General features: G+C 48.1%; 1 protein-coding gene across 6 annotated transcripts in view; it reads left to right on the top strand.

Moving 5' to 3' along the window:
* The window catches only part of ST7 (suppression of tumorigenicity 7), a 614758-nt gene that overhangs the window by 183092 nt on the left and 404011 nt on the right, over window positions 1-27655 (top strand). For 2 of the 6 annotated variants that reach the window (XM_085653143.1, XM_085653137.1), the window contains exon 1: window positions 17210-17288. The exons of 3 other annotated variants lie outside the window; for them this stretch is intronic. In XM_085653143.1, coding sequence (XP_085509269.1) covers window positions 17276-17288 — 13 coding nt within the window. In that variant the 5' untranslated portion in view covers window positions 17210-17275. Of the gene's footprint in view, window positions 1-17209; window positions 17289-27655 lie in introns of those variants that run through there. One more of the 6 variants, XM_085653140.1, reaches the window with a different exon arrangement.

Below are 27655 nucleotides of genomic sequence, written 5' to 3'. Positions count from 1 at the left end.
CGAGTGCAAGGCTGACAGAGCAAGAGCAACACAAATTAAATCTCTGATAAGAATTCCTGTGTGCACACAGACTCATGGTGTGATTCTAGGCACAAAACAGTATTCCTGGGTGATACCAATACACCTTAACTTATGGTGAAGACATACTCCATAATATCTGACATGTTCAAGGCACTCAAATATCTTCCTTTTTATAAAATGTAAAACACAATTTTAAAAGTGGAAGGAAAATGTACCATGTTAATTTCAAATGTTTTAGCATTTGCCTCTCATTTGTGAGAAAGTGATTTCTGCTGAATGCTAACCATCACAGTTCAAGAAAACAAGCTGCCCCTTTCCTGCGAGTGCAAGGCTAACAGAGCAAGAGCAACACAAATTAAATCTCTGATAAGAATTCCTGTGTGCACACAGACTCATGGTGTGATTCTAGGCACAAACCAGTATTCCTGGGTGATACCAGTACACCTTAACTTATGGTGAAGACATACTCCATAATATCTGACATGTTCAAGGCAGTTAAATATCTTCCTTAACATAAAATGTAAAACACAACTTTAAAAGAAGAATCACATTTCTATTATTTTTATCCAAATACACCACATACATCCCCTCTCAAATTCATAACTCACCTTTTAAAAGTAGTTAGTTGAGAAAGAAATGTGCCACTCACACAGCAGATTATCAGAGCCAGAATCTTTGAACTGCACTCCTCTCACCAGAACCACTAAATGGCAAACTTTCCCTCTATTTGTTCACACATATACATGTTAACTTCAAATCACAGTGTTTCCCACATTTTTTCAAATGCAATCACACATTTCTATTGGTTGCAAATTTCAACCCTTTCCAAATGATCCCTTCCCCCAACATGACTTCTGCCTGCTACCATAGCAACAGGTCATGGAACACTGGTGTGAGCAGAAAGGTCAGAAGTTCAGCACACAATGTTTCAAATCCGAATAGCAAGAGTGCTTGACTTTTCAAACCTAACAGCAAATCCAAACTAATGTTTTGCAGCGTGAATCTTTCTGGATTCACTATGCTGTGCATTATTCCGCGATCTTGTGGTTGGGTCCGGATTCGTAGTCTTTCCTTTGTTTTTTTTTTTTGTTTTTTTTTAAAGCCCAGGTGGGCGCCGACGACCCACCATTTGGTGCACCTCTCGTGACGTTGTCGTGCTTCCTGCGGAAGTCCCACCTTTGGGGCGCCATCTTCAGATTCTTTTTTCCGCCGTTGGGTCTGGATCGTCATCGGGAAGCTCCAGAGATACAATCGAAGGAAGAAGAAGGAAAAGCGAGTTTCGTCGATAAATAACTACGAAGATATCACAGGAAAGGAATATCGAACATCAGGAGCGCGAAGAAGGAAGTGTTCCACCCTTTTCTTCGACGCCCTTGGAGAATGCGCACTCAGAGGCCCTGAGCGCAATGGACAAGACGCCATTCAAGTTCTTCCCAAACTGCCACCACAAGTTCGCGCAGAAGGACCAGCATCCGGTCTGCAACCTCTGCCTACCGGTCGACCACCAGAGCAAGGACTGCAACGCCTGCTCAGCCTTCGCGCCGAAGACGCTCCGGGTGAGAGAACGTCAGCGAAGAGCCAACGCCAGCATGGATGGCAAGGGTAAGGCCCCGTCGCTCTACGATCTGGGCCTCTCCACAGACGATGAGGACAACGTCGCCGAGGGACCCGAAAACTCCACGGTCGTAGAGACCGACAAGAAAAACGAAGACGAGGTAAGAGAATCGTCGAGCTCAAAACACACGAAAGTGCCTCGAAAACCCGAGGGTGACTCGAGAAAAACTGAGTCAAGTCCACGAAGGGAGCCCCGGCGCCGAAAACTTCGACGACCAAGGGCGGGACCATGGACAAGAGGCCGAGCGGATCCTTCGAGAAGGACTCCATGGTGCCGAAAGACGCCGAAAGGCAAGGTTCGTCGAAGACAACCCATGAAACGGGGCGCTCGACGCAGAAGGACAGGTCGACGCAAGTTCCGTCGAAGAGGCCCGCGGTCGACGCCAAAAGCATCTCCGAGATGGAGAAGAAGAAGAGGCGGCTCGAGGCCGAAATGGAGAACATCCTTCAGAGGAAGAAGGAGTTTGACGCCAAGATGAAGGAATACAAAATTCCAACAGCTCCACTGACGAACGTCGTCGAAATCGAGGACGAATTCGACACCGAGGGGCTGGGGAGAGATCTCGAAGAGGAAGACGAGACCTATTATGAAGGCGAACCCGAGGAAGAAGACCAGCAGTCGTTCTACAGCTCGGCGCCATCGACCAGCCACGACGTTGAATGGCAGGATCTCGACACCGAGAACCCCGAGGAGCCCGTGGACACGTACCCTTCGAGGCCTTCTCCACCCGACGACATCGGGGTGTACAATATGGTGGTCAGGAGCGCAGCGACGGCCTTCGGCGTGAAGCTGGACGAGGAGAGGCCGAAAGCAGATTTCCTCCTTGAGACCCTGCTCCCCATCCAGACGAGGAGCCAATTCCTTCCCATGCTACAAAGTGTGATGAATCAGGGGAGAGAGGCCTTTAAAGAACCAGCGACCTACCGTTCGATCACACCCAGGACGGAGAAGAAGTATAAGCACTCTTCTCTGGACCCCCCTTACATCAAGGGTAGTATCACGGCCGACTCCATCATAGCTTCCACGGCCAGGAGAAGGGCCAACGTGCCAGCAACTTCGGGGCCACCACCAGATAAAGAAAGCAGGAGGATAGACCTCACGGGAAGAAAGGTCGAGAGGAACGCCGCAATGCACTGGCGCATGGCGAATTCCAATGCACTTCTCAATAGGCACCAGTACCAGCACTGGGACGAGATGGGGGAGCTAGTAAAACACCTCCCCGAAGAATACCGCCAAAGAGCCTCCCACCTGGTGGAAGAAGGTAAAAACATCGCCAACTCTTGTATAAAGACGGCGCTGGACGGGGCAGAGACTTCGGCAAGACTAATGGCCATAGGGGTCACCGAGAGAAGACATGCATGGCTAAGAATATCGGGATTCAAACCGGAGGTGCAGAACAACATCCTTAGCACCCCCTTCAACGGAGAGACACTGTTCGGAGCAACAGTAGACGAGAAACTCACCTAGCTGAAAAAAGAAAACGAAACGGCGAGGTCCATGGGGGCCCTACAGCTAAGGGGGATGAGGAGAGGCAATCCCTCTAGGAGACCCTACGGTCGGGGAGGAAGCCAGCAGGGTGCGTCGCACCAGGCGTTTCAGCAGGGTGATAGTCACGGACAACAAGGTCAACAGAAGCAAAACTGGCAGTACCAGCCTCGGGCCAGTCCTTTCACGGGAGAGGGAACGGACGTGGCCAGAGGAGGAGAGGGGGTGACCAACCCTCATCAAAGTGACTCAGCACGCAGGAGGACGCCTACCCTCGACATGCCCCCAAGGGTGAGGCGCAATACAGTAACATCAAGGGGGAGAGAAGAATCAAAAGCCTACGAGCATCCAACACCAGTAGGCGGAAGGCTGAGGTTCTACCTTCAGGAGTGGCAGCGTATAACCACAGACAAGTGGATACTGAACGTCATGCAATACGGATACTGCGTGGATTTGGAGAAAAGACCTCCAAACAGAAGACCAAGGGGAAGGCAGAGATCAGCTCAAGAACTAGCCCTACTCAGAGAAGAAACCCTGAAACTACTAGAAAAAAGAGCCATAGAGGCAGTGCCGTTCAGAGAACGCAACAAGGGGGTCTACTCAAACTATTTCGTGGTCCCGAAAGTAGACGGAAACGTCAGACCCATCCTGGACCTCAGATACCTAAACAAGTTCATCAGAACGCAGAAGTTCAAAATGACTTCACTGCAGGAGGTGCTTCCCCAAATAAGAGACGGGGACTTCATGGTCACCGTGGCCCTCAAGGATGCCTACCTACACATTCCAATAAACAGAAGGCACAAGGGCCTTCTAAGGTTCAACATCGACCAGGAACACTACCAGTTCACAACCCTGGCCTTCGGACTAAAGTCGGCGCCAAGGGTTTTCACAAAATGCATGTCGGCGGTCGCGTCCCACCTACGAAGGCAGGGGATCCATGTCTACCCCTACCTAGACGACTGGCTGGTCAAGGCAAACACACGCGAAAGTGCGAGAGGCACGCAACACGCGTGACAGACACTCTGTCGAACCTGGGGTTCTCGATACACTGGGGGAAGTCATCGCTGGAACCGGAGCAGGTGAAGATTTTCCTGGGAGCAAAAATCAACTCCCTGAACAGCACAGTGGTGCCCAGCGACAGGAGAACAGAGGCCCTACTGAAGGAGACGCGTCTCTACCAGAAGGGGCGAGCTCTGACAGTGAGGTCAGTGAGCAAGATGATGGGGATGATGGCGTCATGTATCCAGCTGGTGCCGAATGTACGCCTGCACATGAGACCATTCCAAGAATGGCTACAACAGCAATGGTCACAAGCAAGCGGCAGTTGGGAAGATCTAGTGGTTGTTACGCACGCAGTGCAGGAGGAGATGACTTGGTGGAACAGAGACAACATGACAGCAGGGAGAAGCCTGACACCACCAAACCCAACAATGACCATTACCACGGACGCATCGCAAAAGGGATGGGGAGCGCACATGGACAACCTCAGAGTGAGGGGTCTGTGGGCTCCAGCAGATGCGGTACGCCATATCAATTACCTCGAATTGAAAACCATCCTGCTAGCCCTGAAGGCATACCAGAGGCACCTGTACAACCAGAGGGTGTTGGTTCAAACAGACAACACCACGGCAATGTTCTACATCAACAAGCAGGGGGGGACACAGTCGTTCCCTCTCTCCTCTCTGGCACAGGAGATTTGGAGATGGGCCATACCTCTCAGGATAGATCTACTGGCAATTCACCTTCCAGGGAAGGACAATGTGGAGGCAGACTGGCTAAGCAGGCAGACCTCGGCATCACACGAGTGGGAGCTCAATGACCAGGAAACGGAGAAGCTTTTCCAGAGATGGGGAACTCCCACAATAGACCTGTTTGCAACACGCCAAAATGCAAAATGCCAAAGCTTCGCGTCCAGGCAACCAGATCAGCAATCCCAAGGAAATGCCTTATGGATAAGCTGGTCGAGGACATTTGCCTACGCCTTTCCACCGATACCCCTGTTGCACAGAGTGCTCGACAAGTGCAGAACCAGCAACATGACTCTGATCCTAGTGGCTCCGCAGTGGGCAAGGCAGACATGGTTCTCACAGATTCAAGAAATGGCAAAGGGCAATCCCCACAGGTTCGAGAGAAGAAGGGACCTGCTCTCCATGCAAAACGGAGAGGTCCTTCATCCGGAGCCAGAGAGCCTCAACCTGGCGGCATGGCTCCTGAAGACCTAGAGTTCGCTCACCTTAAATTGCCTCCTAGCACTATGCGGGTGCTGCGGGAGGCAAGGAAACCAACTACACGAAAATGCTACAGCGCCAAATGGCAGAGATTTACTGTGTGGTGCAGGAAGAAGGGCCTGCAAAACAGAATGACTAGAGACTCAACAGTACTGAGGTACCTCACACACCTTCTAAAGAGTAACCTCTGCTCGAGCTCCCTAAGGGTACACCTAGCGGCGATCGTAGCCTACACCAGAGGTGAGAAGGGTGGAAGTTTCTTCACTTCGCAGGTGGCGAGGAGATTCATTGAAGGAGCCAAAAGAATTGCCCCTCCTAAACGGTTGCCGCCGCCAGCATGGAATCTCAACGTGGTACTGACGGAGCTCATGAAGGCACCGTTTGAACCCATTCACAAGGCCACACTGCAAATGTTGACGATGAAAACGGCCTTTCTGGTGGCCATAACCTCACTACGCAGGGTGAGCGAGCTTCAAGCGCTAACGCTACAGGAACCCTACATTCAGATTCACAAGGACAGGATAGTCCTGAGAACAGACCCACACTTCATGCCCAAGGTGGTGTCGGCGTTCCACATGAACCAGAGTATTCAGATACCGAGTTTCTTCCAAAACCCGACTTCAAACGCAGAAAGGGCTCTGCACACCCTCGACGCTAGAAGAGCGGTGATGCACTACATTGAGAGAACCAAGGAACTCAGGAAATCAAAGCAGTTGTTTGTGTCCTTTGCTACTAGCTTCATGGGTAGACCAGTGACTAAGGGCACCATCGCTAGATGGATTGCCCTCACTATTCAATTCTGCCACAAACAGGCTGGACAGGAGCTAGCAGAGGGGCCTCAGGCTCACTCCACAAGGAAGAAGGGGGCCACCGTTGCCTTCCTGGCGAACACGCCCATTCAGGACATATGTCTAGCGGCAACTTGGGCATCTGTGCACACGTTCACGAAACACTACTGCATGGACATTCAGATGAACAAGGAAGCACAGGTTGGACAGAAGGTGCTTCAACACATTTTCAACGACCACCGCTCATCTACTACCCAGCCGCCACAAAATTAGGAAAACCGCTACAAAGTCTATGCACAGCATAGTGAATCCAGAAAGATTCACGCTGCAAAACGAATAGTTTCTTACCTGTCGGTGTAGTTTTGCAGCTTGAAGATCTTTCTGGATTCACTAGCGAACCCACCCACCTCTGCCAGTAAGATGAGGCTGGAGAAAGAGGGGGTGAAATGAAAACATCAGAAGGAATAAAAGGGTACAGAAAATGGACTGAAGGACTAATCAATCGCCTAGGGTTAAACAAAAAAAAAAAAAGAAAGAAAAAAGGGAAAAAAGAACCCGAAGATGGCGCCCCAAAGGTGGGACTTCCGCAGGAAGCACGACGACGTCACGAGAGGTGCACCAAATGGTGGGTCGTCGCCGCCCATCTGGGCTACAAAAAACAAAAAAAACAAAGGAAAGACTACGAATCCGGACCCAACCACAAGATCGCGGAATAATGCACAGCATAGTAAATCCAGAAAGATCTTCAAGCTGCAAAACTACACCGACAGGTAAGAAACTATTCGTTCTGTGGGAACACATTTTTAAGAAACAATACAAAACATGCTTTTAATAATTTAAACATACAGCCTAGTTTTTACTGTTGAATGGTCTGAAACACCCAATGATTTCTTTTTATTTTAAAAAAAAGTATGTAAGCCTCCATTTTACAACTATCTTTCTTTTCATATTGCCATTCTACTGAAAGACACCTTCTGAGTGCATCCAGATCTCCTTGGAAGATGTTCACAGTGTGGATTATAGGTCACAGCTATGTCTTCTGGAGTGAAAAGTTTGCAGAAAAAAGAGGTATTGTGAAAGATCTTGCTTTGCCAAATGTAGACATTAAATGGATTGGTCAGAGAGGGTTAAAGTGGCACCAATTAATGCCTTTGGTGAAATCCTTTCTACATCTCCCACAGCCTAACCTTATAAGTGTGCACTGTGGTGGAAATGACCTAGGCAGTTTAACTGGCGTAGGTCTGGAAATGCTTATTAAGGACACCTTTGTGCAATTGATGTCACTTTTTCCACAAACTGCCTTTGTATATTCTAATATATGCCAAAGGCAAAAGTGGAACTGGTCCAACCAACATTGTCCGCAGATTGACAAAGCAAGAAAGCACGTCAATAAGTCTGTTTCTGCTTTCCTCAGAGACTATGGTATGGGTTCTATATACCACAACAACTTGCGTTACAACATGCAAGGCATTTATAGAGGAGACGGTGTACATTTCAATGATGAAGGGAACAGAGTCTTCCTCTTGAACTTTAGACTCTGCATCGGTACTTACTTGTAGGTACAAAAAAACACTCAAACACAACGGCTCTTTTTAGAGCCAACCAACATCCAAACACTTAATCTTCTTTTTTTAATCTTTTTTTTTTTTAAATTTTTTGCCGTGCGCGCACCTCGCAAATTTTTAAAAAAAATGTAAATCTTTTTTTTGGCCCTTCGGGGTCCCACTGTGACCCCCTGACAAACGCTAGGGGGTCAGGAACTCCCTACCCTGCCCCCTGTTCACGTTCTCTACCTTTCCTTTTCAGTGTGACAGACAAAATGGCGGCCGACACTTCCTGATTTCGACCGATTCGAATGTTTACAGACATGTAACAACCAATCAGAATTTCGCTCGCGCACGTTATGGTGCGTGCACCGTGCGCTTACGGTGCGCGCACGGTACGCGCTTATAGATATTTATATGCTTTTAAATGCAATTTTCTCAGGAACTACTGAACAGTTTGACGCCAGACCTGCAAAAGGCACTTCCCTGACCTGAGGACTACTTCTCTGCCAAATTTCAAGTAATTCTGTTCAGCCGTTCGGGCTGTACCTTCGACTAAAGGTCCTATGGGAAAATGCATGGGGAAAACGCGTTTTGGGACCCCCCTTTTTTCTCTGCCCCCGCTTGACAAATCACCCCCAGACTTTCAGGGTAGGAGCTGAGCGGAGCGCCCCATTTGTTTTGAAAATTTTGCAAGGATTCGTCAACCGGCGCCAAAGTTATTCAAAATATCATTTTGAGATTTCCTATGGAAACACGATCCTAACTATAACTATCTACTGGCGACCGGCAGTAGATAATATATAAATATATAATCTTTTTTTTTTTTTTTTTCGGCTGTTAATCCCCGTGCCGGTCACCCTTTTATGGAGTATTAATATATTCTCCTTTTTTTAGATTGTATTTTGCACATTTATTGGCTGCTACTTATTGCTCTTTGCACAGTTGGGATTAGTTGTGCTTTTCTCCCACTTCCTTGTTGCAAATCTCAAAACTCAATTGAAGCTGGATTTTGGATTGTATTTTGCACATGAACTGGCTGCTACTGAATTGCTTTTTGCACAGGTTTGAATATGCTCGGTTACCCCTTTTTCTTGCTGCTAATTTCAGACTAAAGTCTTTACCGAAGCTGAATTCTGGACTATATTTTGCACATGATCTAAGAAATGAGTTTTCCTTATGTTTTCATATATTTATTGTAATACTGTGTATGCACTTTTTTCTGTGGACCTCCATTGGCGTTCCAAATCTTTTAATAAATATTGAATTGAATTGCATTAAGGGTTTACCTCTAATTGGCTTACTTTGCTATGGGTCCTTCATTCCTTGGAGTGTGAGGTCTTGCATATATATATATTCCAAAGTGTTTGGGGTCCGTATAGGGCATAGAAGGAAGGATATTTAGACATTTTATACTTCAGAACTGTGGCATATGCAGATTACTCATTTGATCTTCTTGTCTCCCAATTTTGACTTTGCATGCCAATAATCTGCTGTTTTTAAAAAAAAAATGTAATCCAAAAGAGAAAATATTCAGAAGTGGGGTTCCAGATTTCAAATTGCGCCACTGAGGATACGCCATAGTTTGTTACCTGGATAAGCAACAGATCTTTGGGAAACATTGTTTACAGAGTCCTAATTTTAAAAATGTTGACCCCTTGCAGCCCAATTGACAAACCTCTTTGGACACTAAAATAGGATATTGTCTTCTGATTAGTGATCAGTGGTAGTAAGTGCTGAAATGTTATGTCATTAAAATGTATAAGGCGCATGTTTTCCCTAAGGTGTCGTGGCACTAACTGCACTAGAGCACGAACTGAACACCCTTAGTTTCGGAAAAGCCATGTTTTAAGTTCTTTCCTAAAGGAAAGTAAGGTGGGAGTGGCTCTGATGTGGGGAAGAGGGTGCAGACTGTCCCAAAGTTTGGTTTTATCTGTGACAAAGCTTCTTCCAACCCGATTAGATGTTTTAAATCTGGAGATTGTAAGAGTTTTGGCACCATAGTAGTGCATGGGGTCTGCTAGGGGTGTACCACTGAAAGCTATGTCTGAGAACCTCAGGGCCTGAGTTGTGCAGTGCCTTACAGGCAATGCCAAGTGCTTCAAATTTAATACGACTTCTCAAAGGAAGCCAATGAAGCTTCTGCATTTCACTGTAAATTGAGTGGAATTTAGGCAAACCTAGAATCATTCTGGCTGCAGCGTTTTGTCTATCTGAAGTCTGTTAGTATGTTTTTCCTGCAGGTTCATGTAAAGTCCATTGCATTTGTCTAGCTTGAATAGTACCAGAGTGGTGATAACTGTTTTTTTGATGTGTTTGCAGGAATTTAGGGAAGAGTTTTTTTTATCATCCTGAGCGTGTGGAAGGATGAGGAGAGTACAGCCGACACCTGAGCGCCGTAGTTAAGCTTGTTATCAATTAGTAAGCCCATGTTTTTAGTCTTGGGCACAGTAGTGCCGGGGGAAGACCTAGCTCAGCTGGCCACCAGGAGGGAGACAGATTGCCAAAGGTTATCACCTCCGTTTTTCATGAGTTAAGCTTTAAACAATGGCCGCTCATCCATGAGCTGATTGCTCTCATACAGTCCTGGAAGCTTTCGGACACTCTAGGATCGTTATTTAAGGCTGACAATACTGAGTGTCGTCAGTGTAGGAGTTAAGTGAAAAGTCAAAACTTTTGATTAAAGTAGCTAGTTCAGAGACGTAAGTCTTAAAAAGTGTAGAACTAAGCGAGGATCACTGAGGAACCCCGCAAGGAAGTGAATAAAGGGAGGACTCATAGCAGTCTAAGGTCACAGATTGTTTCCTATTGGACAGGAAAGAAGTCAGGAGGGACAAGTCCTTGTACTTATCACCTAATTCCGCCCAACGTTTAATTAGAAATCTTGAGTTACAGTATGAGGACCTCCAAACATTTATGCTAGTAGAAAGAATTTATGGTGGCGGGCAATCTACTAGTACAGTAAATTGACCCAGTATTGTGTTTAGGATTGGGGCGAGAAAATGGTCTTTTAGGTGGGTAGCTGTGCAAAATCGAATTAACAGCCGCAAGCTTGTAAAGTTTTGGGTATTCATAAACATTTTGGAGCTTGTGTCCCTCTCTGGAAATGCAAATTTAAAAAAACTGCCCTTGTAAAAAGTAGAGTGCATTTCTTTTTAGAGAGCGAAAGTGAAGGGCACTACTCTCACATATTTCAATTGTTTTGCCTATGGGAAAAAAAAAGAATACGTGCTTTTAATTCACCAACTGCACAAATCTGCTACATCTAATCCTGTGTATTTCTGCCCCGTATAGGGTTGTATGTGCACTTTGTCAATTTTTCAAAGGTTCACAAAAAATCCCCAATGTATATGAATCGTTTGTGTAAACCCATGATGTATAGATGTTGGACTTTTCCTAAAAGTTGTGTTTTGTACTGTTTAATGGCAAGCTACATTTATGTGGTCATTTGCAAACACTCAATAACATAACACCTGTTTCGGAATTGGACGTGAGGATGACTTTAGCTTAAAACAAGCATTGGCATAGCCAATAGGTCTCGCTTTTGGGACCTTCTAAGTATTTAATTATGCAGCAGAATATCCTTGGTGCAACAACACCAACTGTTGCATGGCTAAACACTTATAAGGTCCCAAATGCGAGACCTATTGGCTATGTCAATGCTTGTTCAGGATTGATGTAAGCGATATTTGCATCAGAGTGATACCAATAATAAGCTAAGTGACACTGGGCCAGCAGGTAGTACAGTTGCATGTCTGGGACTGAGAACCCATCTCGTTAACAGTAGAGTATTAAATTCTCCCATCTAATCTGGTCGGCGACATGCTTAGAGGAAATGCATTAGGAGGTCTCACAGGGTGGCATACGGCACCCGCGCTTTACTTTTAATGTTAAAAGTAAAGCGAAGGTGGCGCGATTATAGCGAAAGTAATAGAAAAAAACATCTATTTCTTTACTTTTGCTACAATCGCGGTACCCACGCTTTTACTTTTAACATTAAAAGTGAAGCGCGGGTGCCGCGAGTACTGGCCTCGTTCACACACTGAGAAGATACCGGGAAGAGGAGAACAGACCAACCACCTCTCACTCAAACAATTGACACCATGCATCACAGGCAACTGCAGCACAAGCTTCCTTCATGCATAGAAACTATAGGATATTTGACAGTAATGCTAACGTTCGTTACATCAAGTGATCATGCAATGCAGGGGGGCAGTGCAAGCTTCCCCTACCTTCCATACACATTCGACCACGCACACAGATCAAACAGAACACCGGCAGTAACTGTAGATCCTTTACTTGGTGCAATACATCATTCTCCGGTAGTGCAAGGCTCCCTCACATGCAAAAAAGATGCATCCAAACAGAAGTAGTATACGTTGCTGGTAATGCAGTCATTCTTTATAAATACATGACGCATAAACAGGGCCACTGGAATTATGTGATATGCGGCCACTGCCTTTTCTGTATAATTATGGATTTCCCGCATTTTCCACATAAACCATCATCTGCTGCACAATCTGCATAGTTTCACAAAAATATGTTTCCAGCTCAAGTGGATTAAAGGTTACTAAAAAGGCGGCATCGTGTGTTGAAGGGCAATGAAAGGACCTTCACAAAGGTTGGCAGCTCACCTTTCCATTGCTAATTGCTTTATTTGGGTGTTAAACTAGTACTAAGGAGGAGAAACCTTTGCTCCTTTAGTTTTAACACGTGCAAAATGACAAAATATTGAAGTAATACGATCACGGAATGTTCCGCATTATTTGCCTTTTGCTGCTGCTTATTTTAGCCAACACTGCCACATAATTTGGTGCTCTCCTGCCACATTATTCCGATGATCGTGGACATGTAGCTCGACTCGTCCATCATTAGTTCATCTTTCTGTCAGACAGACACACCTGTAGTGCCTGGGCAGCAGCTTGGCAAGCTTCCCTCACACACAGAAGTGGTGCAGCATCTTCAAAAGAAAGACATGCTTGCATAACTATATAGGACGTAAAGAAAAGCACAAACGCCTCTGACGAATATATAACAAATGTGGCATAGGCAGTATGAGGCTGCTTTAAAATACAAAAAAGTACAGCACTGGCAACACCTATAAGGCACAAGAACAAAGCCCTTTGTCTCTAGCGCATTTCCCCAACATTCAAACATGCATGGATAGGTAACATAAAGCGCCGTGGGGGTGTAATACATTGGTGTGGCTGCTATAATCGCGGCACCCGCGCTTTACTTTTAACGTTAAAAGTAAAGCGCGGGTGGCGCGATTATAGCAAAAGTATAGAAATAGAAAAAAACATCTATTTCTTTATGTTAGACCCGGAAGTTCCCAGGGACCACCGACTCGGACGCGGTAGCTTGGCGCTAGGCGGGAAGGCACTCCAGGGGCTATGTGTTAAGTAGTTGTGCATCACTCTCTCACACTGACCCAGTAAAGCACACGCAATAAATAGACACCACTTCATGGGCGTTAACAAAACAAGTATCTTTATCTATTTCTTGTCAGAATTAGGAATGCAAAGCTCGCAAAAAAGTGCAGGGTAAACAGTTTCTATAACCTCAGGTCACTACGGGTAACACTTCTTAGGCACATGTTTATTACACATAACATTTCCTATGCACATGTTCACTGGAGGTCACATTTCTTATGCACGTGGATCATATTGGCAACATTTCTCAAGCACCTGGATAACATCAAAAACTTTTCTCCTGTGGAATATTTCTAATACAAGTACTCAGCACCCTTTTCACATAGTCCTTGCGGGCAGCCAGGCTAACCGGGATGGGTCCACAGGAATGGAGGCCCAGTCTAGCACAACCTCCAGGTATCCGGTATAAGGCAGTGGCACAATCATGGCCGGTGTCAATGCCAGGGGGAAGAGGCAATGCAGGCCAGATTCCTATGGCAGGGGCAGTCCCCAGACAGTGGTCGCATGCGTCTGGGCATCGACGTGTGTTTATTCAGGGCCCCGGGGATTCCCTGATACACTTCGGGCGGGGCCTCCGCATAGAGCGTGTGTGAGGAGACCTGGGGGCCCTACTACGCCTATCTCGTGGGGGAAGTTTAGGTCTCACTGCCGCACCGGCCCGGGCAGACACAGGCCGCCTCCTCCCCAATCAGCCCACTCTTCCCTTCGGGGCTGGGTCTGGGGGAGGCGGACTCTCTACCCACCCTCGCTGCTTTGGAAGGCCCGGGTGAGTCAGGGGGCAGCCTTCCTCAGCGCGGCTTCCCGCGAGGCCCAGGCGGGCTCCGGCTTCCTCACTCGGCCTGGGGCACAGGAACCAATAGAATGTGGCTTCCTGGGGGCGCGGCCGGCGCCTCGGTTGCTCAGCAACGCTCACTCCTCGCACTACAGGCCCAGCGTGGCCTCGGCAGCACCCCCAGTGGCCCTCCCCTCGGGGGGCCGCGGCGGGGTTCAGGACATTCGATCTTCTCCTTGGGCAACCCCGGGGCCGTGGTGGTGATTCCTGACAACGCGGACTTCTCAGGGGCAGAGTTCTGGAATACAGGTACTCGGGCAGACAGCGCTCTTGATCTTGGGGGGGGAGGGGGGCACCGCCTTAACACACGAGGGGCGACTTCCAGCACAAGGGCAGCACAGTCGGGTCCTGGGCACCCCGTAGCGCCCCCAACACAGCGCTCACAGGGTTTGGCAAGTCCTTAAAGGGCAGCTCTTAGTTGAAGGTGACAAATTCTGGCAATCTAGTGCTTGGGTGATACAGCGCTTTACCTTGTGGTTCCCAGCTGCAGCAGCGCTCGCAGGTCCCTCAGTGCTCGGGGATCACAGCGCTAGTTAGGAAGATTCAGGTGTCAGATTCACAGCGCTTCCTCCCTCAGGGCTGGCAGTTGATAGCAGACATTAGTGCCAGAAGGTTGTAGCAATGGGAGGAAGGATGGAAGGCTTGAGCAGGCGCACTGGAGTTGGCACCCCCGGGCTCCCCTTCCACTGGGCAAGGTCAGCAGGCTGGCAGAAACACTCCGCTATCTTGGGGACAGCAGGGCCTAAGCTCAGTCAGCCTCAGTAGTGTAGCTTCCCCCTGGCCCAGCAGCCTATACTCCGGCGGAGGGTCCCCAGGTCCAGTAGTGCTCCAACGAACTGTCAGGTTTTTCCTCCCTTACCTTTATACCCCTAGGTCAGGTGACCCTGCAAAAAGGCAGCAAGTTCTGGTGCCAACCTGGGGTGGTTGGAAAATTCCAGAAGGCTCTAGGGACTCTGTGGTGGCTTCTCTGGTGACAGGGGTGGGATGCTCAGGGTTACAGTATCCTAATGTCCCAGCCTGATCCCAACTACTAGCGCGCAAAAAGACAGTGGCCACTCCGCAGTAGCAGGGGCCTTCGGCAGCCATATTATTAGGAGAGAGCACCTGCTCCTCAGCACTGTTCAGCAGTGGTAAGGCGCCCAGAGTCCTATGTCCAACAAAAGATGGTGGTAAAAATGGAGGCAGAAAGGGAAAGAAATGCGGGGTAAGACCACCCTAGGGCTGACAGGTCCAACACTTTACTTTTGCTACAATCGCGGCACCCGCGCTTTACTTTTAACATTAAAAGTAAAGCGCGGGTGCCGCGATTATAGCAAAAGTAAAGAAATAGATGTTTTTTTCTATTTCTTTACGAAGATGGCAGCTGATGAAAACGAAACTGCTGAGAGGGAGTGGGAGAAGGGAGGGGTAGGGGAGGCGATGCAAGCGATAAAGCCAGATGCCAGCTGTACACGTTGTGCGCGTGACAGCAAGCTGGTGGCCGTAAAGACTGTAGCCTGTGGGCAGCACTTTGAAAACGCGCTTACTAAATGTCTCGCCAGGGCAGCGCATGTGCTGGCTCAGGCGAGACCTAAAAAGGGGGCTTCTACCTGTTGCAGGTAAGAGATGTATATCTTCAGTCGAGCATATATATCTTTATGCATGTACAAAGGGACACTATACAAATGCCAGATGACAATGTAACCTAGGAGATTTCGAGGGCGTAACGTTGCACGTTTACACTGTTTAAGTGACAAAATCTATTTTCTTGATCTCCTTATTGCTGTTCAAGTAGTAGTTTAAACACTCTTCCACATTGTGCTAGATAGATGATGATATTTCTGACCTTGTATTTCTGAGACAGCGATCCCAGCATTTAGGGAGGGGTCGCCATTAGTCGCCTCACTGGCCAGAGCGTGGAGGCTGGATAGTGTCGGCCAAGGTTACTGGGGGTGGGGCAAATCCCCCTACCAGGTGGCCAATTGACCCAGTTGTCGCATGTGCGAGAGAAGGAAGGGAGTCCTTGCTCCCAACTTCGTAAAGGTAATGTGTGACGTTGTTGGGGGGGGGTGCCACGGCGGGGCTTAAAATGCCGTAGGGCTGAGGGAGCAGTGTTTTTCGGCCACGCGACTCAACAGAGGACACTGCAGGACACACCTATCCTGTAGCTGGGGACTGCTTTGCGAAACACCCAGCCACCCTCACCTGGAGCAACAGGCGGAAATAGGGTGGCTTCACCTGGAAGCTGGTCCGGTCACAGGTGCCCCGGCAGGGACGGTGCGTTATGCGGTCGCCGGTCCCTGGTTTTGTGTGCGTTTGTATTTATTTGTATGCCATCATTTTATCCCACACCTAGACAGGGGGTGAACCAGTACAAACGAATTTTGATGGTGATATTTGCCACAGCTCCTTGGTGGGGTGTAGACATTGTTGGCACAAGGTGCTGCCCCTAAGGGGGAGATAAATTGGGAGAAGATTTACTTTCTGCAATTTGACTCATGCCAGGGAAATGCAACTGGGGGAGTTGATTCTCAATCGTGTACTCTTGACCACTTCTGAATCATTGCCGAGTGTATTTTGATAATATGGTGTATATCTCAAAGTGTCACTTGCTGCACAGTCGGTGTAATAATGCCTGTCCTTACTGTTCATGTCACTGGTGTATGTACCTGCCTTCCATTCTTGATTGTTTGCTAATTGATTAAATAACTTTGTGTTGGTCGAACACACATCTGGGTGTCTGCCGCCTCTTTCTGGTTACAGGATGGGAAGGAGGGGTTAGTTATGTGAAATTCCTGGCCCAGCTGGGGCTAGCGATTTGGCACTTTGTGAGCGCACTATGTGGAAGCCATGCTCTCACCAGCCCAGAGCATGCAACGTCTGATCAGTCCAATTTGGCTGCACCATACACTGCTGAATGGGGACCGTGCACTCCCGCTGTGTTAGTAAGAGCAGATGAACGTGTCCAGGCGAAGCGGCTCAGTTTAGGTACACGAAATAAATGGATGTAAGGGACGACTATATGCAAACAAGTAAGTTACCATGAAAAGGTTAATCATGGATGAGAAATTAGTTATTATATGAGCATTTCGTTTGAGCTGCTTTTATAATGCTGGTGGACTGGGCTATCCTAGAGCCCTGTGGGACCCGAGGAGATGAGATATCAAGCTCTCATCCGGCCCAGAGATAAGCGTGCACATGCTCTGGTGAGATAGCATTTGCTTCACGTCACATGGCAGGAAACGGACGCCGTTGTGGTTTGGGGGCCAGTAGGGCTGTTTCACTCCGTTATAAACCAGGACAGGAAAATGTGTTGAAGAACGCGTCCAGGGATTTTACTGTACTGCCAGGATGGACTATTCAGGTGGGACTTGCAGGCCTTTTCTAACAATTAATTGTGTATACTGGTTTATTTTTGAAACGGCATGGCTAGTAGTTTAGATTGGATTCTTGTGCATGATTATCACTTTGACAACTTTTCTGATCCTTGGATTATTGACGCTTTCAGATTTATTTGTAGCCTGTGGTGCTTTGTGTTTTGCAATGTTAATAGTTTGCTTTGTGCCCCAGAATTTGACATTTATTTAAAAACGAACATGTATGACGTATCGACTTTCTGGGTTTCCAGAGGTATTTAGTTTTTAGGTCGAAGCCTGATATAGGCATCTTGGGGCCATTCAGGAAGCTTCCCTGGGAACACATTCCACCAATTGCTTACCACTGGCTTTGTGGTTTGTAACTCATATTTTATGACTTTTAGTTTGCTAGCTTCATTTGTTTTAGGCTGTCAAGTGTTAGTTCGTCACTCCCAAGGAGTAAAGCCTTTTCACACTACCTCTCTTTGTATTCTACCACGAGTAATCTTTTCTGTAAACAGGCCTGTAATCTTGCTCTTATCTTGTCACTTTTCTGTGCATTCAAAGACCGAGGTCATATGTCGGGCTCTGTCTTTCAAGGGAGATTTCGTGGTTACTTTTCTTTCTCTGACTTCAAAGTGAGAGGATTTATATGACAACCTTGCTGAATACTGGGAGATAGGGAAAGGTTGTCTTCTAGTACACAACAACATTTAAATGAGCTGTAAGTATTCCAAAATATATCAGAAGTAGGCAAGCACAAATTAAGCATGTTTTTTGTTTAATCTGAAGTGTGCTGGAAACAAATACTTTTATATGATCAAAACAAATCAATACACTACGTAATGCCATTTCCACACATTATCAGTTGTCCACTGTATAGTTTCATTAGAAAATCTGTATGTCTGTGCAAATGTAATAGTAATTTCAATTGACAATGTGTTGTCTGTTATTGCAGTGTGCTACCATGCCATGCTTGTTCAACTCTACGCCACTCCACTCCATTCTATGCCACTGCACTCTACTGTACACCTCTCCACTTTATACCACTCAGCGCCGCTTCTTGCTACTCCGCGCCTCTGCACTCTACTCTGCACCACTCCACGTCACTGCACTCTTCGACAGTTCACTCTACTCTGTACCACTCCACTCTATGCAAATACGCCATTTGCCACTCTACTGTGCACCACTGCACTCGTCACCACTGCACTTTACACCACTTCAGTCTACTCTGTACAACTCCACTCTGCCACTCCACTCTATGCCAATATACTCTATGCCAATATACTCCACTCTTTATCACTCCACACCCCTGCATGCCAGCCCCTGTACTCTGCTCTAATCTAGTTTGCACCACTGCACTCTATGCCATTGCTCTCTACGCCTCTCTACTCAATGCTACTGCACTCTACCCTGCAATATACCACTTCATTTTACACCACTTCACTCTACTTTGAAACCATTAACTCTGCGCTACTACACCTTCTGTCACTTTGCTCAACGCCACTCTACTCGGCTCTGCACCACTCCACTCTATGCCACGGAACTCTACGCAACTCCTCACTGCACTCTATGCCATTACAATATATGCCACTCCACTCTGCATCACTGCACTCTATACCATTGTACTCTGCATCACTCTACTCGATGCCACGTCACTTAACATCACTCCACTGTACGCCACTGCCTTTACGCCTCTACACTGTAGGCCACTACACTCTATGCCAGTACACTTTACAGCAATACACTCCACTATGTACCACTCCTCTGTACGCCCCAGCATGCCAACACTGTACGCCACTCAGATCTACTCTGCACCACTGCACTCTATGCCACTGCACTCTACATCACTCTACCTGCACACTCTGCCACTCTACTCTGCACTCTATACCACTGTATTCTATGCTACTCTACTGTGCACCACTCCATTCTAATCTACGCCACTACATTCTATGGCTCTGCATTGTACACAGCTGCACTCTACACCAATGCACTCTACTTTATGCCACTCCATTACACTGCCCTCTACTTTGCACCACTCTACTCTACACCACTGCACTCTACTGTGCTCAACGCGACTACATTCTACGCCACTTTACTCAACACCAGAGTCTGGATCTGTCAGTTGGGTAACATGGGAATACCTTCTGGAAAGTTGACAGGAATCTAGCCAGGTTACCCCATCAGGAGTATTTACAATAAAAACAGTTGGTGAGGTAAGCAACTTTGAAGATCTGGGGCCGGATCACAAAACATTTTTAATTGGTGCCGTTTTGTGTCCTTGGTGGTAGGTTAAGGTAGTGCTTGAGCCAAACAGGTTTTACCACTGTATTATGAAAACAGGATTCTGGAGGTGGTAAAGCAAACAAGAATGTGTGTTTACATTTGTTGGGGTGATGAAGTGTTCTGTTGTTCTTATGCAATATTGCAATCTGATTTCATTGCAACATGCGGCTTTGGTGGTCTTGTGTATTGTTTCGAATTTTTTTGCCCTGTTAGGTTTTATTTGTGTTATGTTAACTTTGCATGTTTTTCAGTTATGTTCTATTGTCTATTTTAGATATGTCAACACATGCTGCTACACTTCCAACCAAAAGCAGTAGTGTGTGCCTCATTGGTTCATGTGACAGCCAACCATTTAAAACCCTCTATGGTGGTAAAATAGTGCTGCACCAGCTCTTCAACCACTTGGGACACCTATCAGCCAAGAACTGTCACATAGACTGTGCTATAACTTGGCTCTCTTAGAAACCGCCATTAATAAAGACCTTCAGTACTGCTGCAGCTGGCTGAAATACTCATTACCTCCAAGGTCAGTAATACTGCGCCCCTCATAATGAGTGCCTAACTAAGGACTACAGGAAAGACACACAGCTCTTCTTGCTCAGTCATTCAGTGACGCGTATACTCTATAAATTCATACATTAAGCATGTTTGCTCTGTTAGGTGAACAGACCTACAAATGGGATATTTGGGGTACATGCAGTGGTCAAGAGAGGTAGGATCTGTGGGACCTGACCTACCCATACCTTTTTCAAATTTAACAAAAAACGGTGTCCTACTTTTTATTAGGACAACATCCCCAGATGGTTAATTCCGACAGTTGAGATGCTTCAACTGAAGTGGAAGGGATGGAGTCTCCTGTGCTGTGAAGCAGAGGGAGGAACAAACAGCCGAACAAGAAGCAAGCCTTCTGGTCAGGTTGCCTGCTGCTTGAAAGAAGTGTAAATGTGTCCACTTGGTTAGTCTGCAAATGTAAAGCCTTCTTGGGAAGTTGGTATCTGCTTTAATTGATGGAGTCACTTGAAGCTTTGTGATGACAAAGATATATCTCATGGCAGCTATACACTGTAATTATTTCATTCCAGGTATTAACCCGGGTCCATGTAGGCCCTAATCCTTCTCGAATCGGAGCACACTTCGCGCTTAGCATTCTCAGTGCGCTCCGATTTGGGAAGCATTAGGGCCTACATGGACCCGGGTTAATACCTGAAATGAAATAATTACCGTTGCGTAGCCTCCACGATATATCGTCTTAACATTTAGTGGTTATAACATTGGAACGATACATTGGATACCTCCATGGTCCAACGTTGTGTGTCTCTTTCAACATAACAGGGTGTACCAGTGGCTTCTCATAATAGCAGTTCTGTGCTGTTAGCCTGACTCTTAAGGAAATAAGCCCTGACGAAGTTGAAATTCTGGACTAAACACATGTTGGCTTTATAAAGAATCAGCTTTGTGAAAAAGCAAAATAAATGACTTGTGGAGTCCAAGACTTGAAATAATAAAATGATGTGTGGTGTCTAAAATCTTAAGAAATACATCAATTGAAGAACCTAATAGTGTGACTGCAAACTACATATATGTATTAGTCGGTGTGTGCCAGTTGTTTTTTTATGAATTTGTACAGGACCCTGTGCAGTGTTTCTAGTTGTGAAAGAATGGTGAGCATTCCTTCCTCGTATGCACCACTTCTACTTTTCTGAATTTTAACATATTGTGTTAACTATCAGATGAGTGCTCTGAGAAACCCCATTTTCCACCCCTTTTATTGTTTTGTGTGTATATATATATATATATATATATATATATATATATTATTTTTGGGGGCGGTGCTTTTAATGTGTAGTTGTAAAACTGTTTGTACTGGATACAGTCTGTGTATTACTGAAATCTATATTTTGGAAGCACTTTTTTCATCTTAAACCTAAATCTTCTTTCACGTTTTGAGCCAGCATATCTTATAGTGTATGTAATAGTGCGGTTCCCACTGATTAGTTTAACTTGCATTATTTTTCATTTAAGATTTGTGTTAGTTTATTTGCAGTTACCTGAAGTAGAAAGACCAACAAAATAGTTACAGAATATTTTGTTCTTTTTAGTCAGGCCTTTGACTTCGAGCAAATGCTCACAAAACTCCACTCCTGTTACACTCCGAATCACAGTTCCCATACTTTTTTAATGCACTATGTCCGCTGGGTACATGTGAGAAAGGAAGGCCCTAACTTTGTTACTTACAAATTGGGTGAGAGGGGATGCAAACTTGTGGGCTAACCACCCAACATCTGTAAAAAAGCAACAACCATACAAAGTTCCTCCGACCCCTGCACAACTGTCCCAAACAACTCCGCCAACCTGAATCGCACAATCCGATCTTCACTGCCCCTAAAACCTAATCTGAGGGATGGGCAGGTGGGGAAAAACACTTTACATCACTAGGGATGGGCTGACACCATGTCGCCCATCACAAAATAGAATGTGGCAGCCCAAAATGACCCCTTACATATATATTGGGCTACATCCTCTAACGGATGTAGCCCAAAACGGTGAACAGTCTTGAAGACTGCACAGCTTCCACCAAAACCTCTGGTTGACAAACTCTCTTCAGGTGGCTGTCCTCCAAACCCCTATTGGGTGAGAGGGGGCACAGTCCACACCAATGACACTTTTATATGTGTGAAAAAGGACGCTTTATTGAGACAGGTGCGCATCACAAAATAACCTAGGGCATAGCGCCTTACAAAATTAAAACCTCATTATACATGTTTGTCAACCAGCATTCCTACCCCCACCCTTAAGGTCCTGTCCCCTCACATAACGCAACCTAGCACTTCTCTACTTCATGACATACTACACTCCTACAATTATAACATTTTAACTCCCCCTACCGTTTACCAGTGAATCCATTAACTAAACTTAACTTCCTATAACATAACCTTTAACTTCCTACCTCGCTCCAGTGAGACCTTGTTCACACTCTCCCTTTCCGTCTGGTTCGACTGTGGCAACAATATCCGGATCTAAATGCCTGCAAACTGCAATCTTGGCTTTTTCTACCCCACTCACCCGTGCCCAATTTCCCCCTCCCCCTTTCCCCATTTGCTCCACCCGTTGCCTGGCCAGCTCACCTCTGTATTCTCAATGTCCGTGCAAAAAATTCTGTCACCTCGAACAGATATAACTCCAACCGATACCTGGAAAGATGCATCCTATCGCCCCCTAATGAAATCTGCCATCTCGTAACTCAAATCAGAATGCTGCACCGCCCTAGCCCTTCTTCTCTACTAAACCTTCGCATCTCTCTATTAATTTCCGTCCTTGCCTTGTCAATTCCTGTCTGATTTGGTAGCACCTCTCCAATTCCTCCTGGGAATGAATTGTGTCCACACTACAAAACTCCCTGACCATTGCGCTTTGACCTCCTTCAGATCTTTCTTCATTTTTTTTGTTTGAATATCTTTATTGGTGCATTTTGTTTTAAATTTCCTGATACAACATATCTATTGTCTAGCATCAATATGCATCACTTCCCTTATAACATTTCTTAGCCTATGACTCTGTAGAAAACAATCAGCGCGTGTGACTTTCTCAGGAACTTGGTGTCATTTTTAACCATAGCATATGGATGCTTATCCAGCCGTCAATTAGTTCAGTTCCGTTCTCTTTTCTATAACACTCAAAAAATATATATATATATATATATATTTTTTTTTAAGAACCAACAATAAAACTGAACTAACAAATGATGTCAGTATGCTGAGGGAATATGTATTCAGTGCCTGGTGTGTCTTTCTTCTTTGCGTAGTCATGTCTGGATTAATGTGTCATTAATGAGCATGGGCTACCACTACTATTGCCGTTGCGGGCGTATGGCCGTCAGGGTTGCGTTTACTTTCGTTTAACATACTTTAGGAATGCAAGGCTTGGTCTGTTCCAACTAGTCTGGGCGGGATGGTATACAGGTGCAGCACCTCCCTTACTGTCTGGTGATATATCAAGTATTGGGCCCCGCCTGTTGTGCGGGCGGTGGCTGCTATGGGGCACTGAAGCACACTAACTTTCTGAGCATATCATCCCAGGTCTGTGCAATGGGATTCTTCCTCAACCCCGCCGTCTCCTCCCTGTGTAGGGAGGCGCTCTCTGCCTGCGCCCATAATTCTAGGGACTTCTTCCAGTGTGATACCTCTGGCGGGTCCTTATGTTTCCATCGTTTGGTTATGAGCCGTTTCGCTGTTATAAGTCCCAAGTCTCGGAATCGGAGGCCCGCTCTATGTATTTTGTTTCTTTTGTAGAACCCCAGGATACAGACCTCCCAATTGTCATGTACTTCCATGTTAGTGCATGTAGTGAGCGTTGCCAGTATCGCACGCCAGTAAGTGTGAAGCTTGGGGCAAGACCACAGCATATGCAACAGGTTGGCACCCAGGAGACGGCATCGCGGGCACTCAGAGGTATTAATATTAAAATATTTGTTAATTTTATCTGGTGAGAGATACGCCCTATGCAATATATATGTTTGTATTAGTTTGAATCTTGAGTTACGTGGGACCCACTTGTGGGACACCCCCGCGCCGCACGGCCACCAGCTGCTGTGTGTGCCCCCTCGCCTTGCCCCCTGCCTCGCTGCCTGCCTCGCTGCCAGCTGACGCCGCTGGCGTCTGTTTTTGCTTGTTTTGTCTAGCATTTGTGCTTGTTTGAACTGCATTTTCCTCCCGTGTTAGCAGCTTTTGTCTGACTTTTGTGCCTGTATTTTTTCTAGTCAGTTTCTGCATTTTCCTCCCGTGTTAGCAGCTTTTGTCTGACTTTTGTGCTTGTTTTGTCTAGCATTTGTGCTTGTTTGAACTGCATTTTCCTCCCGTGTTAGCAGCTTTTGTCTGACTTTTGTGCCTGTATTTTTTTCTAGTCAGTTTCAGCCCTTTGCGTTCTCCTGCCTGTCTGCCCGCCTACCTCGCCGCCCTCCGCCTTCCCTCCCCGCTCCCCGCTTCCCGCCACCACCGCTGACCACGCCCCTTTTTCCTTTCTGTTCCCTCCCCGCTCCCGCCTCCCAGCTGCCCCGCCCACCCGCGCACTTCGCCTTATATGGCGACCGTGCGAACGCGCAGCGGTCACGCGCAGCGGGCGCGCCGATTGTGCGCCGAAGGCGCGCCAAAGGTAAGCCCGTCTGCGCCCGTCCGCGACCAGACCGCGCCCAGCGCCAGGACCCCTGGCCAACGAAGATCCCGACCGACCCGCCTGACGTACTCCGCCGCCACCCTCACCGCACTCAACACCGGCCGACTCCCAGAATGCCATCAAGCCACTCCACGACGTACCCACGGACCTTTCAGCTGCCACGCCTGCAAGTTCACCTGCATCCGGACCAGCCTCGCACCAGCACCCACCAAGTCGAACACCAGCAGCACCCACCTCAAGTGCATCCTGCTCAACACCCGCTCCGTCCACAGACACGCCATCGAACTCTGGAACCTTCTAGACGCCACAGCCCCTGACGTCGCCTTCCTCACGGAGACCTGGATGAACGCCTCTTCAGCTCCCGACATCGCTATCGCTATCCCAGAGGGCTACAAGGTCGTCCGGAGGGACCGAAACGCCAACCAGATGGGAGGAGGCATCGCCATCATCCACAGGAACACCATCCGTCTCACGACCAGCACCGACAACACCCTGACCAGCGCCGAACACCTGCATTTCCAGATCCACACCAACCCGAACACCACCCTCAGAGGCACCCTGATCTACCGACCCCCTGGACCACGCACACAATTCAGCGAGGACATCGCCGACTTCGTCAGCCCGCATGCCCTCCCCTCCGCCGACTACATCCTCCTGGGAGACCTCAACTTCCATCTGGAGAACAACAACGACCGCAACACCAGCACCCTGCTCGACAACCTCGCCAACCTGGGACTCAAGCAACTGGTGTCCACCCCCACCCACCTCGCCGGACACACACTCGACGCAGTCTTCTCATCCAGCACAGACATAGACTTCAGCCACGCCACAGAGCTTCAATGGACGGACCACAGCTGCGTCCACTTCACCTTCAAGAGAACGACGACCCACCAACACCAGCAACAGGCAGCCCGCAGAAGCTGGAACAAGATCACAGCAGACCAGCTCGCCACCTCCCTGAACCAGCACCCTCCTGCCAGCTCAGCGAACCCCAGCCAAGCCGCCGACAACCTCACGAAGTGGATCAGCAACTGCGCGGACGAACTCGCCCCACTGAGGACCCCGCCTAGCAGACCCGGCAGCAAGAAGGCCCCATGGTTCACCGACGAACTCAAGAGCTCCAAGAAGAACTGCCGAGCCCTCGAGAAAGTCTGGAGAAGGGAACCGACACCAGACAACAGGACCTCCTTCAAACTTGCCACCCGGAAACACCACCAGCTGATCCGCGCCGCCAAGAAAACAGCATTCAAAGACCGGTTGGACAACAACGCACACAACTGCAAGGAACTCTTCAACATCGTGAAAGAGCTTTCCAACCCCAGCGCAGGAAACAACGACATCACCCCATCGCAAGACCTCTGCAACTCCCTCGCTTCATACTTCCACAACAAGATCGCGGACATACATAACAGCTTCAACAACCAACCAACGCACACCATGACCGAACAACCACCCCCCACCACCACCCTCCACGCCTGGACCCCGATCAGCACCGAAGACACCATCCGCACGATGAACTCCATCCACTCCGGATCACCGACCGACCCCTGCCCTCACCACGTCTTCAACAAGGCCGACGCTGTCATCGCACCCCACCTGCGAGACATCATCAACACTTCCTTCGACACCACCATCTTCCCTGAGAGCTGGAAGCACGCCGAACTCAGCGCCCTACTAAAGAAACCTACAGCGGACCCCACCGACCTCAAGAATTACCGCCCCATCTCGCTCCTCCCGTTTCCAGCCAAAGTCATCGAGAAGACCGTCAACAAGCAGATGGCCGCCTTCCTCGAGACAAACGGATCCCTCGACCCCTCACAGTCCGGCTTCCGAGCCAATCACAGCACCGAGACCGCCCTCATCGCCGCCACCGATGACATCCGAGCCCTGATGGACAATGGAGAAACAGCGGCCCTCATCCTCCTAGACCTCTCTGCGGCATTCGACACGGTCTGCCACCGCACCCTAGTACGGCGCCTCAGCAACATCGGAATCCAGGACAAGGCGCTGGACTGGATCATCTCCTTCCTCGACGGAAGAACACAGAGAGTCCGCCTACCACCGTACAAGTCAGAGGCCTCCGAAGTCACCTGCGGCGTCCCTCAAGGATCATCTCTGAGCCCCACCCTCTTCAACGTCTACATGAGCCCCCTCGCGGCCATCGTACGCAAACACAACCTCAGCATAATCTCCTACGCCGACGACACCCAACTGATCCTCTCCCTGACCAACGACCCCGCCGCCGCCAGATCCAACCTGCACGAAGGGATGAAAGAGGTAGCCGAGTGGATGACGACCAGCCGCCTGAAACTGAACTCGGACAAGACGGAGGTCCTCATCCTGGGCTCCTCACCCTCCGCCTGGGACGACTCCTGGTGGCCTCCCGCCCTGGGCACCGCACCCAAACCGACAGACCATGCACGCAACCTGGGCTTCCTCCTGGACTCCTCCCTCTCCATGACCAGGCAAGTCAACAACGTCTCCTCGGCGTGCTTCAACATCCTACGCATGCTACGGAAGATCTTCTGGTGGATCCCCACCGAGACCAGGAAGACCGTCACCCAGGCCCTCGTCACCAGCCGACTGGACTACGGCAACGCCCTCTACGCCGGTACCACCGCCAAGCTCCAGAAGAGACTCCAGCGGATCCAGAACGCCTCAGCCAGACTCATCCTCGACATCCCACGAACCAGCCACATCTCCGGACATCTGAGAGACCTTCACTGGCTCCCCGTCAACAAAAGAATCACCTTCCGCCTCCTCACCCACGCACACAAAGCCCTACACGACCAAGGCCCGAGCTACCTCAACAGCCGAGTCAACTTCCACGCTCCCAAACGCCACCTCCGTTCAGCCAACCACGCCCTCGCCGCCGTCCCCCGCATCCGAAGAGCGACTACAGGAGGAAGGTCCTTCTCCT

The sequence above is a fragment of the Triturus cristatus genome, chromosome 4_1 (assembly GCF_964204655.1).
Source record: "Triturus cristatus chromosome 4_1, aTriCri1.1, whole genome shotgun sequence".
NCBI classification, from domain to species: Eukaryota; Metazoa; Chordata; class Amphibia; order Caudata; family Salamandridae; genus Triturus; species Triturus cristatus.
Note: the sequence above shows the minus strand (reverse complement) of the source record. Positions and strands in the feature narration are given on the sequence as shown.